The sequence below is a fragment of the Lycorma delicatula genome, chromosome 9 (genome assembly GCF_047948215.1).
Source record: "Lycorma delicatula isolate Av1 chromosome 9, ASM4794821v1, whole genome shotgun sequence".
Classification (NCBI taxonomy): Eukaryota; Metazoa; Arthropoda; class Insecta; order Hemiptera; family Fulgoridae; genus Lycorma; species Lycorma delicatula.
In genome coordinates this window covers 91,332,960-91,350,151 of record NC_134463.1, presented here as the reverse complement: position 1 = coordinate 91,350,151, position 17,192 = coordinate 91,332,960, and the positions used below count along the sequence as shown (strand labels likewise).

Sequence of the window (17,192 nt, the reverse complement as noted above, 5' to 3'; positions counted from 1 at the left end):
TATTTAAACACACTATGTTTTATTTAAGCACAATCTATTTATTAACATGTAAGAATATATTTTGTAGAATTGTTTTGTTGAAGTTACTGATCTCAGAAATTGCGTATTCCAAGAAAGAACAAAACACTATAGTGTTTTTTGATGTTATTTGTAAAATAATGTAAAACAAGATAGATTTTAATTGTGTTATGGTTTTTTATTGTGTATTATTGTATTTTTTTAATTTCATTATGTGTTATTATTTTTATTGTATATTATGATTGTTTTGTAAATGTTAGTAACAAAATTATAACAGTTCCAACTAGGGTGTTGTTATATAAAATATAATGGAATTTAAAAAATAAAGTAAATCTGATGTATAAAATTTATATCATATATATATTGATCAGTAAACTGCAAATTTTATGTTAAGATATAATGAAGAGGAAAACTAAATAATTAACAATAGATAACTGATGTTCCAAAAAAAAAAAATTGCTTATTTTATCATAAAATATAAATAATTAACAAGATCAAAAGTTCATTGATATGCACATTTATAATGAAATGCAATAATTAATTTTACAGATTATAAAAATAGGCAGACATCTTAAATTTGTATTTATAACAATGATATGTATCAAAACTGCATTAGTTTTGTGTTTAATAGTTTCTTTTGAGTGGTTGTACAGTGGATTTTCTAACAACAATATTCTTAACAGTAATCTGATATGTATAAGTTAAATATTTTACTAATGATTTATTAGTCTATAAAATTGTTTGACTAAACAAAGCAGCATATTTTAACCAAATCAGTGTATAATACTTTTATGAGTTAAAATGAAGTTTTTAATTTTTTACATATGCTTTAATTATTTAATGGCAAGATTTATATTTACAATCAGGTATTCTCATTATTTATTTATTATCTTGTTATAATACATAATAGGTTGTTATAAATAAACACTTGCAATAAATCTGATGTGAGACAAAAATCAATCCTAAAAATATATCACATTCATTACAAAGAATAATAAGTATTTCATTTCTTACTTACAATAGTTTAGGTAACTTTCCAGTAGCTTTTTCACTGTGTCAAATATGTTATTATTATTATTCAATTTCTTAAGTTTATTGGAAAGCAGGTAATATTAATTCTAGAAATAACACCTTTATTCTGTTTATACAAGGACTTGCTACACAATGAACATTAATATCCTCAGAGAAACAAACTCTAAGTAGTTTATTTCATTTCTATCTCAAATGTTCTGCATGCATTTCAGCTATAAGAAATATTGGGTCAGATAGTGTGCAGAAAAAAATTGCCCCACAATCCTTTTCTGGGTAAAATATTAAATTATAACACAAACTGTCTTCACTTAGTATTGTTAATTTAATTAACATAAGGGATAAAATATGCAAACACTGGAGATACGAGGTGCGACAATAAAGTAATGAGACTGATGTGAAAAAAAAAGTTGCTTACCATTTTAGTCATGCTTAGTGTTCTCTCCTTCAACGTAGTTACCCTCTGATTGCAAACATTTATTCCAGCGTTTCTGCCATTGATGGTAACATTTCTGGAACTCTTCTGTAATATCCTCCAAGACCCTCGTCACAGCTTTATGGACATCTTGTGTTGTTTGAAAATAGTGTCCCTTGACCGCCATTTTGACTCTTGGAAATAGAAAAAAGTCGCACGGAGCGATATCTGGTGAATAAGGTGGCTGTGGTGGTACTGAAATTTGTTTTAGGTTAAAAATTGCTGTACTGACAGAGCAGTATGGAATGGCGCATTATCGTGATGCAGAATCCAATTATCAGCAATGTTGGCACGGACACGAAGAACTCGTTTACGAAGTCTTTCTAAAATTTCTTTGTAAAAAAATTGGTTAACTGTTTGTCCAGGAGGCACCCACACTTTATAAACAATTCCCTTGGAATCGAAGAAGCACACAAGCATGCATTTCACTTTTGACTTTGACATGCGAGCTTTTTTTGGTCTGGGCACCATTGCGAACTTTGCCGTTTTGTCTCCGGATTGTATTGAAAAAACCAACCTTCATCACCAGTGATAACACGGCTCAACAAATCTAGATTGATTTCCGTTTGCTCTAACAGATCGGCTGCCACATTTTTCCGTGTTTCTCGCTGTTGTTGTGTGAGATTTTTGCACAAATCTTTCTCATACCAAGATCTTCAGTTAATGTTAGACGAACCGTTTCTCGATCGATGTTGAGTTCTTCTGCAATCATTTTTACAGATAATCTTCGATCAGATCGTAAGATTTCACGTACCCTGGTCAAGTTGACATCTGTCCGTGAGGTTGATGGTCGTCCACTGCGGTCTTCATCTTCAACATTCGTTCTGCCTTCACTAAAAATTTTATGCCACCGAAAAACTTGAGCTCTTGACATAACCTCCCCTCCAAAAGCCTTCTGAAGCTTACCATAAGTTGTCGTCACGTTTTCACCCGATTTAACGCAAAAAGAAATGGCATACCGTTGCGCAATATTTTGCGGTTTCATTTCTGTGACGAGAGACACAAACACGTGTTCACTTATTACAGCACAACTGACGACTGAGCAGTTGCATCAATGTGCCGCTTGGACTAGAAGTAGCTTATAGACCAAGGTCAAAGATGGTGTGCCTACGCAAGCTGCAGGGTTGCCACATCTTGCAAAGAAAAATTAGTTTCATTACTTTATTGCCGCACCTCGTATATGGTTACTTGTTTATTTAACAAATGGGCTGGTATTATTACAAAGGAATCCCATGTTTTATGTAAGATAATTTACAAAGAACTACCCGAACTATTAAAGTCCTCCAAGACTAATATCTATTTATAACATGATAAATTTCTTCCTCACAGACATGTTGCATGTCTGTTTTTTAGGTAAAAAGATGTATAGAATATTTTTAGAATAATAGATGTATTATTTTTAATATTTTTAGGTAATACATCTATTATTTAAAATACAAATTGATCTTGGTATTCTTTTTCCTTTGTAATTTTAAAACTATGATTCAATTTTATGATAGAAATTTCAAAATTTTTAAACTAAAATACTTCAGTGAAATACATTAATAATTAAAGGATTGAAAAACATTAAGGATAAATTATATATGTTATTTACTTATTTAAGCATTCTGCATTTGAAATGTATTATACTCACACACACACACACACACACACACACACACACACACACACACACACACACACACACACACACACACACACACACACACACACATATATATATATATATATATATATATATATGTTTGTATTTATACATAAGTTAGTACTTACTTATTTTTAAAAATATAATAGTATCTGATCTCTGTAGTGGAGTGGTAGCATCTCAGCCTTTCATCTGGAGGTTCCAGGTTTGAATCCTGGTCAGGCATGACATTTTTTCATGCGCTACAAATTTCCATCAGTCTAATGACCAAGGCAGTTGATGCCCGTAAAACTCAAAAAAATCCATCTCTATCAAATTAGATAAAAAACTATTTTTGTATAACTTAACACAATTCTTTGGTTCTTAAGAAAGATTTTATTATGCTTACTATTTTAACCGAATAATCCAAAATATTTTCGCCAATTTACTTTAAATAAAATTAAAGAATTTTATTTTACAGAAACAATATGACTCTGCTAATACTAATACTAATTATAAAAAGAAGAGTTTCCTGCATATCCATTAATGTGTATATAAATATGTGCTCAAATCATTTTCATTAATGTCTTCTGAATTATTATTTGTTTTATAATTGTTTCATTTATTTACAATTTTCACATATTTAGTTTATTATTGTTAAATGTATTTATATTTAAAATTATTAATATGAACTTGATCATTTTTATTTTTTAGTTTATAATTAATTGTGCAATTTGTGACATTGCTCTGATTAAGGTTTTACCAAAGTTTCCCTTTATTCATTCAGGAAAATGCTGGGACATTTGCTTTCTTTTATTGATGGACTTGACATACCTGCCTATTTCTGATGTGATCTATATAATATAAGCATTATATTGTATTTATGTACGAATCAGTATTTTACCAGTTGTATTATATTTTGTACCAATCAGAATAAATTTTTTATTAAGTCATTATATAATGTACGCAACATAGAATGATTATTATATAAAATGTAGTATAATATCTAATTTCATTCAGAAGAGCATTCCATAAAGGAAAATATTTTATGGTGGGGCATTTCTCACGTTTGGCTTCATGTTCAATACATCAGTACCTGACCAGTTGACTAGCTAATATTGTTTTTTTGTATTTTAATACACTTTTTTAAGTTATTTACTTTTTTAAAATCTAGCGTTACGTCTTGATCAACAAAGTGATTTTACTTCTTTCCATTTTTACATAATGTCAAATTCTATCAGTACAGCATATTTTTAATAAATAAAATTTTGTTTGATATTTCTCATATTTCATGCAATATAAAAAAAAATGAAAAGCTAAAAAGCTTATATACGAGGATTATTATTTTTTTCAAGGTCCGATCGGTCACGAAATTAAAACCACTGTGAAAATAAAAATTTTTTTATTTGAAACAAGTATTTACATAGTTACGCTATTTCTCTACATAGTCGCCAATCCGATTTAGACATTTGTCGTAGCGTGGTACCAACTTTCCAATACCCTCGTCATAGAACGGAGCCGCCTGTGTTTTCAGCCGTGTTTCTACGCCGGTCTGCAGCTCGATGTCTGTGCCAAAATGTTGTCCTCCTAGCTAGCGTTTCGTGTGAGCAAAGTGGTGAAAATCGTATGGAGCCAAGTCCGGGCTGTATGGTGGGTGATCAAACACTTCCCGACGAAAACGCTGCAGGAGCTTCTTTGTTACAGCTGCAGTGTGCGGCCAAGCATTGTCGTGGATAAAGACAATGCCTGATGACAACATTCCTCTCCGCTTATTCTGAATCGCCCTTCGTAGACGTTGAAGAGTCACACAGTATGAGGCTGCAGTGATGGTCGTGCCGCGTTCCATAAATTCCACCAAGAGAATTCCATTCCGGTCCCAGAACACAGTAGCCGTACGCTTTCTGTTGGAGAAGGTTCGCTTGAACTTCTGTAGTTTACTGGGAGAATGAGATTGCATCCGCTGTTTGGATTGTTCTTTTGTTTCTTCAGTTTCGAAATGGACCCTTGTCTCGTCCCCTGTGACAATTTTGTTCAAAAAATCTTCTTCATTGTGGTAGCGTTGGAGAAACGTTAGGGAGGTGTCTGTTCTCATTGTTTTGTTATGGTTGGACAGCATCTTGGGAACCCATCTCGCACACAGTTTGCGGTATTGAAGTTTCTCGCTCGCAATGGTGTAGAGAGCTGACCTTGAAATTTCAGCAAACGAACCACTCAATACGGAAATTGTGAACCGACGATTTTCTCGAATTGCCTCATCCACTCGCTCAACGAGATTATCGGTTGACACTCGCTTCCTTCCCTGACCGCCTGGATCATGAACATCTGTAGGTCCTACTTTAAAATTCCTGCACCATTGTCGCACTATGCTGTCACTCATTGAAGTTTCGTCGTACACATTACTTATTCGTCGATGAATTTCAGCCGCATTACACTCCTCAGCCTGAAGAAATCGAATTACCGCACGCACTTCACACTTGGCGGAAGATGCTATTGTTGTAGACATCTTTACGTGCTAGCTGCGTGTTCAGAACTAAACGAAGTGTCGCGGCGTGAATGAAGGCCATACTAGAAACGCTACGCAACACATATGCGCAAAGGTTCATCCGATTTTTGCGCGGGTTTTTATTTCGCGACGGATCGGACCTTGAAAAAAAATAACCCTCGTATTATCAACAGTAAATGAAGTAGCTAGACTCTTCACATCCACTTACCTTTAGTTCAGGGGATCAATTAAATTTTAATTTGAATATTTTACTGATATTGTTTGTTAATAGAAAATTTGTGGTATTTGATTTTAGTGTCCCAATCAATGAAAAACTACAGGAAAAAGTAAATTCTGAAGAATTATTTGGAGAATATGAGAGTTTGTATGAAAATGTAAGTGCACATAATTATGAGTAATTTTATATACTATTACTGAAAATATAGTAAATGAAAAAAGAAAAATTTTATTTTTTTAAAAATTATTGGTAAATAAGTAATGAATTTTATGTTACTTAAAAAATTGTCAATATTATGAAATAAGTAGCTCATATCAAGTAAATATGAACACATTGATACAGAGATTTTCTTAGATCATCATAAAATAACAACAAATAATAACATGACTTAAATTTACTGAAATGAACACTAATACATTTTGACAATACTTTAAATTGAATTATCCAAGCTCAAATAAACAGTAAATTTTTATAAACATAATCAAATATTACTCAACATTTGCCTGTAACCAGGAGATACCATGAAAGAATTCAAGATATCCAAATGGAGAGAACTCATTCATTCATTCAAAAAAGTTCAAAAAAGACATCTAAAAAACAAAAAAGAAAAAATTTCATCAAAAATAATATTTTACATTATCAGCTGCCTTATGGCAAAGATGAATTTTAAACATTTGACAATGGGCAATTAACAGCAAATTTTTGTATACATTTTATATTTGAAAATTGACAACAATGTAATTGAAAATTAAAAGAGCACTTTCAAGTTTGTTTTAATTCCTGATTTGACGATTATAAAAATTATATATATATGTATATGTGTGTGTGTGTATATATATATATATATATATATTTATACATCTTAACTTAGAAAAAACAATTCTTTTGTTATTGTATTTGTCCATATTCCCTTCTGTACTGAGGGGAATAACTATTAAGATGTAATATAACTATTAACAGAAGTTCAAATCATGCTTGGGCACACAAAATTAATACATTTATAAACATGTTTAGAGCAATACATTACACACATAATAATAAAGAAAAAACAGATTTAGAAATAGATATAAAATGTATTGCAGTAAAAAATGGATATAACATGACATTAATTAATAATATTTATAAAAAACAGAAATTAAATTCTAATAATGGCAATGTTGATACCCATAAATAATGAAAGTGTTAATGAAAATATTTATATAAATTATTCCTATACTAACAACATTATTGAAAACTTGGTTAACGTTTACAATGATAAAAAATATAAAATAGCTTATAGACCAAACAATCATATAATAAAACATTTAAAAATGCATAACGATGATAATGATCCTAATAATTTGTGTGGTATCTATAAAATAACATGCAATGGTTGTACAAAATTTATATTGGGAAAACTAGTAGATCATTTAGGGCAACGTTTGCAGAACATTTTAGATCTTATAAAAACAACAAGTTAGGGTTCTCCAATCTTGCAGATCATTTAATAATCAATAAACATTCAATCACCGATCTGGATACAAATTTATATCTAGTAGATATTGTAAAAGGATGTGATAATAATAAAAAATTAAATATTTTGGAAAAATATTATATATACAAGTATAAACAAAAGTTTAATTTGATTAACGTACAGACAGAATTTGATAATGACTTTCTTATCAAAATCACCTTAGATAGCAGCACATTTATATAATTTAAATAAATTCAAATAACTTCAGTACAGTACTGTATGTGTGGCTAACTACACAATAAAAAAAAATTTTAATTTTTTAATTTTATATTTTTTAATATTTATGACTACATATTTTTATATGTTATAGTTTTAATGGTTTGAATTTAATGTGATTTGGAAGAAAATGTTTAACTGATGATGAGGGAAAACCTCGAATGTGTTATTAGAAAAAAATAATAAGCATAAGGTAAGAAGCATTATCGAATTCTGTACTCTTCGTGGTAAATGGTTTTTGTACTTTTGTCTTTGATATATATATATTTATAACTATAATACATATAAAAACAATCTATATATATATATATATATACATACATTGTGTGTGTGTATGTGTGTGTGTGTGTGTGTGTGTGTGTGTGTGTGTGTGTGTGTGTGTGTGTATGTGTGTGTGTGTGTGTGTGCGCGTGTGCGTGTGCGTGTGTGTGTGTGCGTGTGTGTGTATTTCAATTCCTGCAGAGTGTGTGGATTGCACCTACAAACAATTTCTTTTAAGTAACCCCACAGAAAGAAGTCTGAACTAGTCAGATCAGCGGATCCTGGTGGTCACAATCATTTAGAAATGATTCTTCCACCAAAAAAATCCTGTAGCATCTCCAAAGTAGAGTGAGCTACATTGTAAGAAACACTCCCCAGTAAAAAAAAAGGGTCCTATTATTTGTTGCCTTGAAACAGTATACCATAACGCTTATTTTTTGTGGGTGGAAGGGGGATTCATAGAAAATAAGTGGGTTTTGAGTACCCCAGGTCTGGTAGGTATGGTAGTTTTATTTGCAGTGTATATGTGTCTCCAGATGTGCCAATGGAGGATTCTGAGACAGTGCTAGATGGCGTGAGTAGAGTGAGAAGGGCCTCTTGCAAGGAGATTTTAATAGCGGGGAATTTTGACGCTAAAAACATGTTATGGAGTGGAGAGAGAAGTGATGTGAAAGGTAGACAGCTGGAGGAAGTGATGGCGGGATTGGGGCTCATCTGCCCAAATAATGGTAAGCTTCCAACCCTGGTCCAGAGTACTGGATCATCGTTCAAAGACTTGATGTTTTTGTCACCGAAACTGGCCAAGTCGATTAGAGGTTGGAAGGTGCTTCAACAGGAAGAGTCGCTTAGTGACCATGAGGTGATCTATTTTGAACTGGGGGCCTTATGGTCACAAGGGGTTGATGTACAAGTAAGAAGAATGGTGAGTGCATTGGACATTGAGAGTGTGCAACGTATTGTACAAGAGTGTTTGGGTCACTTTCTGACATTTCACCGGAGTTTTTAACGAAGCTAATTTTGGAGGCTTGCTGTATGGCATTGGAGAAGGCACAACCAAAGGATAAATGTGTGCATTGGTGGTCACCTGAGGTAGCGGTGGCTAGAAGGGCCTGTTTTGGTGCAAGGAGGTATCTATAGGTTAGGTTTTTCATGCGGGGTGTTGCCAACTAGTTTTGTGGATGATCTCTCACTGGTCATTATGGCTAAAACAGAGGAGTAGGTATGGCCCGGGGGAACGAGGCGGTTCATATTTGGATGGATAAGATGGATTGGATGGATAAGATGTTCATGTTTGGTTAAGGAAGAGACAGCTCCGTCTAGCATTGGAGAAAATGCAGTTGATATTAATGACTGGAAGACGACGGCTTTGGAGGGTTAGTTTGTCAGTAGGAGGCACGGAGATTGTACCTGCGCCCAGGGCTAAATACCTGGGAGTAACGCTAGATGACAAGCGCTCTTTTCTGCCGCATGTAGTGGAAGCGGTGAAGAAGGGCGGTAAGACTGTGGGGGCGATTAACAGGTTGTTGAGTAGGATGGGCGGGCCTAGCACAGCTTAGAGGAGATTGTTAGCACCAGTGGCTAGGTCTGTTGTCTTGTACGCCGTTCCAGCCTGGAGGAGAACGTTAAATAAGACGATTGTGAGAATGAGACTGCTCTCTTTGCAGAGTCGTACCAAACCGTTTTGATGAAAGCAATTCTAGTAATAGCGGCCATACCATCTTTAGATCTGATAGCGGAGGAGGTAGTGTCTGATCAGTGGGTGTTTCAAAAGGTCAAGCTAAGCGAGATTCGTTGATGAAGTGGCAGCACCGTTGGGAAAGGGCACAGGTACGGAGCTGGACGAGAAGGCTGATCCTGCAGATCAAACCATGGCTGGGCAGAAGGTATGATGAGTTAACCTATGAGATGACACAGTTCCTGTCTGGTCATGGCTGCTTCAACAAGTATCTGTGGGACAGAAAGAGGAGGATGGGTGCCTCTACTGCGGAGAGTGATACAGTAGTGCACACAGTGTTCCACTGTGTCAGATGGGTGACGGAGAGGAGAGAGGTGGAGCGTGTTATTGGTGTGATTACCTGAGATAACGTGGTGGAGACGATGTTGTTTAATCGGCAGAATTGAGACCCCATTAGTAATAACGGTCATCCGTAACGGTTATTAGAACGGTCATCTGTATAATGAGAGCTAAGGCTAGGGAGGAGGTGGAAGATTAGCATGACGATATAAAACAGAGGTTTGCAGTTTCTAGATTATGGGTTGGGTGGATAGCCCCTTTCAGGAGGCGTGGGATGCCAAGGTGTCTCACGGCCGATGAGTGAAAGGGGACTCCAGGGCATTTGTCAGGGGGTTAAAATGAAAAGACCAGAGTCCCGGGTGGAGGGTCCTTTAGGGGGCCCTCCACTTAGAGGCAAGACATAAAAGAAGACCAGAGTCAGGACTCTGGTCCCCTTAGAGGAACCTCCACTCAGGGGTGGAGGTTCCTCCAGGGGGACTTCTGCTTAGAGACAAGGCATTAGAAAAGACCCAGTCCTGGCTGACCAGGTGGTACCCTGTACTGGGAACAGCATAGCCGGGTCCAGTATGGTCATGGAGGTTAGAGGCAAGGCTCCCTTGGTTTTGAGTCGTGCTTCTCCAGCCTAGGACTGGTCCCAAGGGGAAGAGGGGATAAAAAAAAAGGTCTGGTAGTTCTGACTATTAACACCACACTTCATTTGTGAAAAATACTTGATCTAAAATGCCAATGTTGTCTCTAATGAAGTTTTGAACTGTTGACAGTAGTGAACTCTTTTAGCATAATCAACATTATTTTTTAGCTAATGGAAAATCTGCATTCAATACAGACAACATTTCAGCATTCTCCTCAGTGCAGTGTGGGCTGAATCTACAGAAATGTTGTTTTCCCGGCTTAGTCTCCATAAAAATTTATGAGGAAATCTTGTAATTGCTGCTTAAATGTCCTTAACAATGTGCAATATTAGAACTGACCTGCGTTCGGCCTGTTTCTGGTCTGACACTGAACCTTTTTTCATGTTATTTTTAAGTAATTTCTGAATAACACTTTTCAGTGATGCTTCCTTTTTAAATTTCTATGTGAGCTTTTGCCGACACACAACATGAAATTTTGTCTCTTAATAAGTTTCCATTACAAATTCACATTCTTCATCAGTTAACTGCATTTTAACAAACAACAACACACGATTATGCAACCTTGTTCAAAAGCCAATACTTGACACAGAATGGCAATACTCAAATGTTCAGGCGATAAACAGTCCTCCCAACTCCAGCTTCAGTCATACCAACATCTTCCACATTATTTTACTCATCTCATACCAATATATGCATTTTAACAAAATTTGCATTTAGTATAAACTACTGAGGGATGTGGGTCCTCTTTTAAATTAAATATTCTGAAAAATGCACTTAAATTATTCATGTAATTAACCTACCACAACCTTAATATTTTTAATAGTATATCTTATTTATTATTTTATATTTATAACAATGATAAACAATCAAACAGTGTATTTATAAACCTAAATAAATTATTAACAAATTCTGATATTATGTATATTGATTTGGAGCAAAAAAAAACCCCTTCTATAGTCCTACATAAAATAAAAAATCTTAGTTCTAAAAATCTTAATCTTAATAATCAGTCTAACTCTATAGTCTTCAGAATATAGTTAACAGGCTTGCTCAGAAACATAACTAATATTTATTTTTTAAGTACAAGAATAGTTCAGGTAGCTTAAATGCAGCATATTTGCATATATTTTTAAAGCAGGTTTTTGTAAAGTAACAATATAATTTGTAATTTACTAGTATAAATTACCTTTTTTTTTTGCTTTTTAGGATGATGTAGAGAAAAAGTTAAACAATTCACTATGCAGTCAAAATGAAACAGAGAAACTACAAGAATTGATAACAACATGTGATTTGATATCAAAAGGAGAAGAAGAAACTGGAAAACAAAATCATAATGAGGATAATACAATATTAGTGTTAGGTAACAGAAAGTCTGGTAAAACCTTATTTGTCAAATTTATGGCTGGTGACATTAGCAAGCTAATTTCAAAGGGAAATACCTTTAATTCAAGGAAATATCTTATAGAAGACACCAATAAAGTTATTTCATCAGCATCCGAAGAGATTAATCTGTACCCTAAGCAAGTATCAGACTACTCTGGTATAACATTCACAGATACACCTGGATTTAGTAAGACTAGAAGTAAGAAACATGAATTAGTTGCTGCATTTGCTATGAAAAAGTACCTGATGAATATTAAAAATGTTAAAATAGTACTCTTAATAGATTTCCATTCTGTTGTCCATGGTTCTAATAGAAGTGATTTTCTTAGTTTACTTCAAAATGTTAACAAGTTTTTAACAACTAATGAAAATTATAAAAACAGTATATCATTAGTTGTTACTAAAGTACCTTACTTGTACGAAGTAGGTAAAAATAATTTTGCATCAGTCAGCTATGAAACAATAATTAATAGTGTTGTATCATATATGACTGATGTCAAAATTACTTTAAAATATGAATTGAAACAAATAAACGATGATAATGAAAGACAATTGTTGAAGAATGCTATTAAAATGATTGAGTTTTTACTTGAAACAGACAAAGAAGGAAATATTAAAAAGATAAATATTTTCCCTCAGCCAACAGAACCAGGAAAATTATCTGAATCATTATTATTTAAACAAGGAAAACTATCATTAAGACAAACAATACTCAAAAATCTAAATTACACTCGTACCTCTGTTAATGAATTAGGCTATAAGTTATCAGAAAGGACAAAAAATTATTTAAATTGCTTACTGTTGTATATCAATGATATTGTTGCTGATAGATCATCATACATTTTTAAGAAAGTAAATGACCATTATGAATCAAAAATAAGCAATTACAGAAGTATTTATGAGGTAAATTCACAAATAAAAGAAATTGTACAAAAATTAATCACTTTAAAAAATAATTTAAATGAATCAGAAAATTATAGTCATTTTTCTATCATTTATGAATTTATTAAAAAAGAAACTATTATAAACACTAAAATGGAAAACAAAACTGATTTTGAAGTTCTTAAATACATAAGTACTTTTCAACAATTTATAAATGTCAGTGAGACTCTTTCTTCTATTACGTGGGCTAAAAAAATTCAAAAATATATTAATTATGTAGTAAGAATTCAAAGGTGGTATGATACTTTGATAAAAATGTTTAATGTATTTTCTTCCTACAGTATTCAGACTATGAAATCAAACTTTTCTGATACAAAAGATAATTTTAAATCACTGAAAACAATAATTTCAAATCATGATAAAAAATTATACGAATATTTTCATTCTCAAGTTAACCTTACAGATTTAAATGTTTACAGAAAAATGGCTATCGATAACATTGTACATGTAACAATGAGTAAAGATAATATTACATGTGTTAGTGATGGAACCCTAACACTGTCTGGATTTTATGTTAAACTTAGCTCAATAAATGATAACGATTTATTAAGGAATTACTGTAGTAATTTAAATCTAAAATTTATTAGAATATTTGCTATCAATACTGTATTTATTGATGCTGATTTGGCTAATAATCACTTTAAAGGAATTAATATAATGATAGTTGCTCCTAAATGGGAGATCATTGGGGAACGAAAAATAAATGTTGATGGTATAGCTGGAAAAAATCACTATAGTTCAACTGCTGATGGTGAGTATCTTGGTGATGATGGTAAAGATGGAATGCCAGGTCTGCCTGGTGGAAATGGTGGTAATTTTTTTGGAATTGGATTATATTTTAAAAATGAAGAAAACTTATTTATAAGTACGAATGGTGGAAGTGGAGGCAATGGGCAACACGGAGGTTTTGGGAAGAATGGAACGAATGGAAAAGAAGGTTATGAGAATTTTTTTATTAATCCTCCAACAAATGATAATTATGATGTTTTTCTTAAAAAAGGATCAAAGGAATTTAAATTTAGAGATGCAAAATCAGCAAAGATGAACTTTCCAGAAGATTATTTCAGATCTGGTAATAGTGCTGCACATATAAAAATTTATAAAAGGGCTGGTAACTGTGGAAATATTGGTGGTCGCGGAGGAAATGGAGGAGTTGGAGGAATGGGTGGGAATCCAGGCAAAGTGATTTTAATCGGTAAATTTAGTACAGGTAAATTTTCTTTTACAAGTTTACATGGAAAATTAGGTTGTCCTGGTATGGGAGGTGATGGTGGTTTCAGAGGTAAACATGGGACAACATATTTGTGTTTAAAAGTATTAGTTCGACAATATTACCCAGATTTTGAACCAGAAAATTTCTGGAATTGTTTTAGTTTATCTGATCAAATTTCAGAACATTGTGCCAAAAATTTGTCTAAAAACTTAAATGGGCAGTCAAATTTTACAGTTAGTGATATATTACTGCCAGATAAAGTGAAAACACTTGATGTTTCTGATAATCTTCACGATTATATTGCATTATTAAAGAATTATGAAAGTAATTCTCTGTTATTAAAAATTGTAAAGGAATTTCTTGATTATATTTCAAACCAACATGTTATAATTTGAATAATTGACTGTTCATGGAAACTTAATTTACTTCCTTAATTCTTTTAAAATTTCCTATAAAAAACAATAAATAAACATTATGTTGCTGATGCTGAAATAAATAAACAGATAAAAGTTATTTTGTAATGAGATGTAGGTCTTTATACATTACACATTAGGGTGATTCATTCACATTAAGAAATGGTTCACATCATCATAATTTGGTGGTATAACTTTGTAACTGTTACTTCATTACAGCTGGATCTCATTCATGTGATCCCTTCAGTTTAATTTTTCTTTAATGGAGACATCTGCTCTAATATCATCAAAAGATCATAGACAATCATCTGATGATTTCTATTTGTTTATCCTCTGAGGACCAATTCCAGTAGAATATGATTTATAATATTAAAAGCTACTTACAATGAAATTATAGAGTTAAAGAAAAACCAATAGGATTCTGCTCTATTGAGAAATGTACAGATATAAAAATTGAAAATATTTACTACTGAACTTACAAAAAGTGAGCTATTAATTTTTACTTAAAAATAAATTTTAGTGAAATTCAATAATGCATTATATATAATATTTTATCTACTTATATCTAAAGAAAATAATAAAATCTGTTTTATATATAAATTAAAACATATCTTCTGTTTAAGAATTCCTCTGAATTCCTTGTCCAACATTTTATTGATTTTCGTATTTTAGATATAGGTACCCCAGTATTTTGTCAATTTTTATTCAATGGTGATTAAAATATAACATTATGATGAAGAAAGTACATTTGCAAGTGTGATACACTCTCAATTATCTATGGTAATGATTCCACACAGATGATATCTCATATCAGATGTACTTTGTAATGTTAAGAGTACAGTACATAAGTATATATTTATGCAATTAGAATAACAGTTGGCTGCAGGTGTCTGAACTGTGTGTTGTTACATCTAATGTTCAGTGGTAAATAACTGCCCATCAGCTACGAGAGAGAGTATTAGTCTGCGCTTTCACTGATATTATTCTTATCATGTATAAAAATAAATAACCAAAAAAATAATTTTCTTAATTGCTTTAAATCATGCTGTCTATAAAGTATATGCATTAAATTGTTTGTATATTGAATATAATAAACTGAATTTGTTATGGAGTGGGTGTTTTAATACACCTTCATACATGTCTGGACAAAAGTTTTTTGTTTCTTATCGTATGGTTTATAAAATAAATTTTTAACAAAAACAAAATACTTTGCTTTACCTTTTTTTATTAAAATAAAGGACATGTCTTTATTTTAATAAGACAAAAAAGTAATAAATTATATAAATATTTGTTTTTAAATTGTTTTGTAATATAAATAATTTGTTTTAAAAAGCATAATTGATTTTAATGGAAAATATAGAATTGAATAAATTTTTATGAAATGACTGGATGATTCTGATGTTGTATTTGAATTAAAGTAGTGAGAAAATTTCTATTACAAGATATTTAAAAACAAAAAACTGTATTAAAATTAATTACCTTACTTTTTACATACTTCTTACACTTCAAGTAAAAATGATTAAAAAGTGATGATAATTAGAACTAGAATAATTAAAAACAGATAATTAATCATACTTATGACAAATTATTAACTTGTTTTATTCAGTTTGAATTGAACAGATGTTTAACAATACATCATCCGTTCAAAATCATTTTTACCCGCTATTTTGTAATGAATAAAAATGTAGTTTATCTGAAATTGATGTTTTTATTTGAAAACCATTTTGTTTCTATAAATCCTAGAAGTTGAAATTTTCACACAACATTTTTAGAACCTTTGTTAAAAGGTCTGTAAAGTTTCAATAGAATTGGTGGAGGAATGGGCAGTGATATTAAATCAAAAGTGCATACCTCTTTGTGGTACACTCTGTATATATTTAATATATATGTTAAACATATAAGATCTTAAGCATTTTGTATTTTTTTTTATTATATTTTAATAATATTTTTAATGAATATCTTCTCTAGAAATAAATTATCACTTAATTTCTGTAAAAATACTGTTTATATCAATAAAATAAAGTAATAAAACCAAATTAATTAATCTGTAACAAATGTACATGTATATATAAATTTGAATTTCACTAGTGTTCAAGTTAAACCAAGTTATATTGTTGCTATTTAGTTTACCCATCATCTACATCAGTTTATCTCACTATTCTCAACAAAACCTTTCACTGCTATTGATTATACCGTAAAATGTGCTAAATGTTACTAATAGAAATTTGTTAAGTTTATATAATGTAATATTAATTTCTTTATCAAAATTAAAACTACAGGTTATACCTAATTACAATATCTCTTTTTATATGAGGAAGAATTTTTTATGAAAAATGAATATAATTATTTTATTTTAAATGTATTTATTTATTTGAATTTATTTTTTTTTATGAATTTTTTATGATGAGTTGAAGTTATTTAAATAAACTATATTTATTTGCGATATTAATAACAGATGAAGTAGATAAAACCTGTTGGTTTTTTCCATTAATACTGTGTTTATTTAATTATTAATTAAATAATGTGTATAGTATATTACCAAAGAAATAGGTTTTCATGTAGTGTTAGTTGTGTGTCTGTCTTCTTCGATTATATTTGCCTTCCATGTTACTCTCTTTACTAACTGATATTATTTATATTCTCTCCCTCTCTTTCATTTAACCATTCCCTCCAAAGTAACTGTCAATGGGATGGCTTTTATCAACATCCAGTATTTCTAATTCCTCCTTATTAATTAAA

At 31.5% G+C, this 17,192-nt stretch overlaps 1 protein-coding gene across 1 annotated transcript; it reads left to right on the top strand.

The window, feature by feature from the left end:
• Positions 1 to 601: 601 nt before the first annotated feature.
• LOC142330567 (uncharacterized) lies at positions 602 to 16,028 on the top strand. Its single transcript, XM_075375941.1, has 3 exons — positions 602 to 884; positions 5,945 to 6,023; positions 11,709 to 16,028. Exons 1-3 carry the CDS (start codon positions 820 to 822, stop codon positions 14,433 to 14,435), a joined length of 2,871 nt encoding a protein of 956 aa, XP_075232056.1. The 5' UTR covers positions 602 to 819; the 3' UTR covers positions 14,436 to 16,028.
• Positions 16,029 to 17,192: the final 1,164 nt, after the last annotated feature.

Excerpts from the sequence above, each read along its gene's own strand:
- LOC142330567 (XM_075375941.1), top strand. The coding sequence starts at position 820 with ATGAAGTTTTTAATTTTTTACATATGCTTTAATTATTTAATGGCAAGA. Across the intron at positions 885-5,944 it reads AGATTTATATTTACAATCAG|TGTCCCAATCAATGAAAAAC; the intron begins GTATTCTCATTA and ends ATTTGATTTTAG. Across the intron at positions 6,024-11,708 it reads ATGAGAGTTTGTATGAAAAT|GATGATGTAGAGAAAAAGTT; the intron begins GTAAGTGCACAT and ends TTTGCTTTTTAG.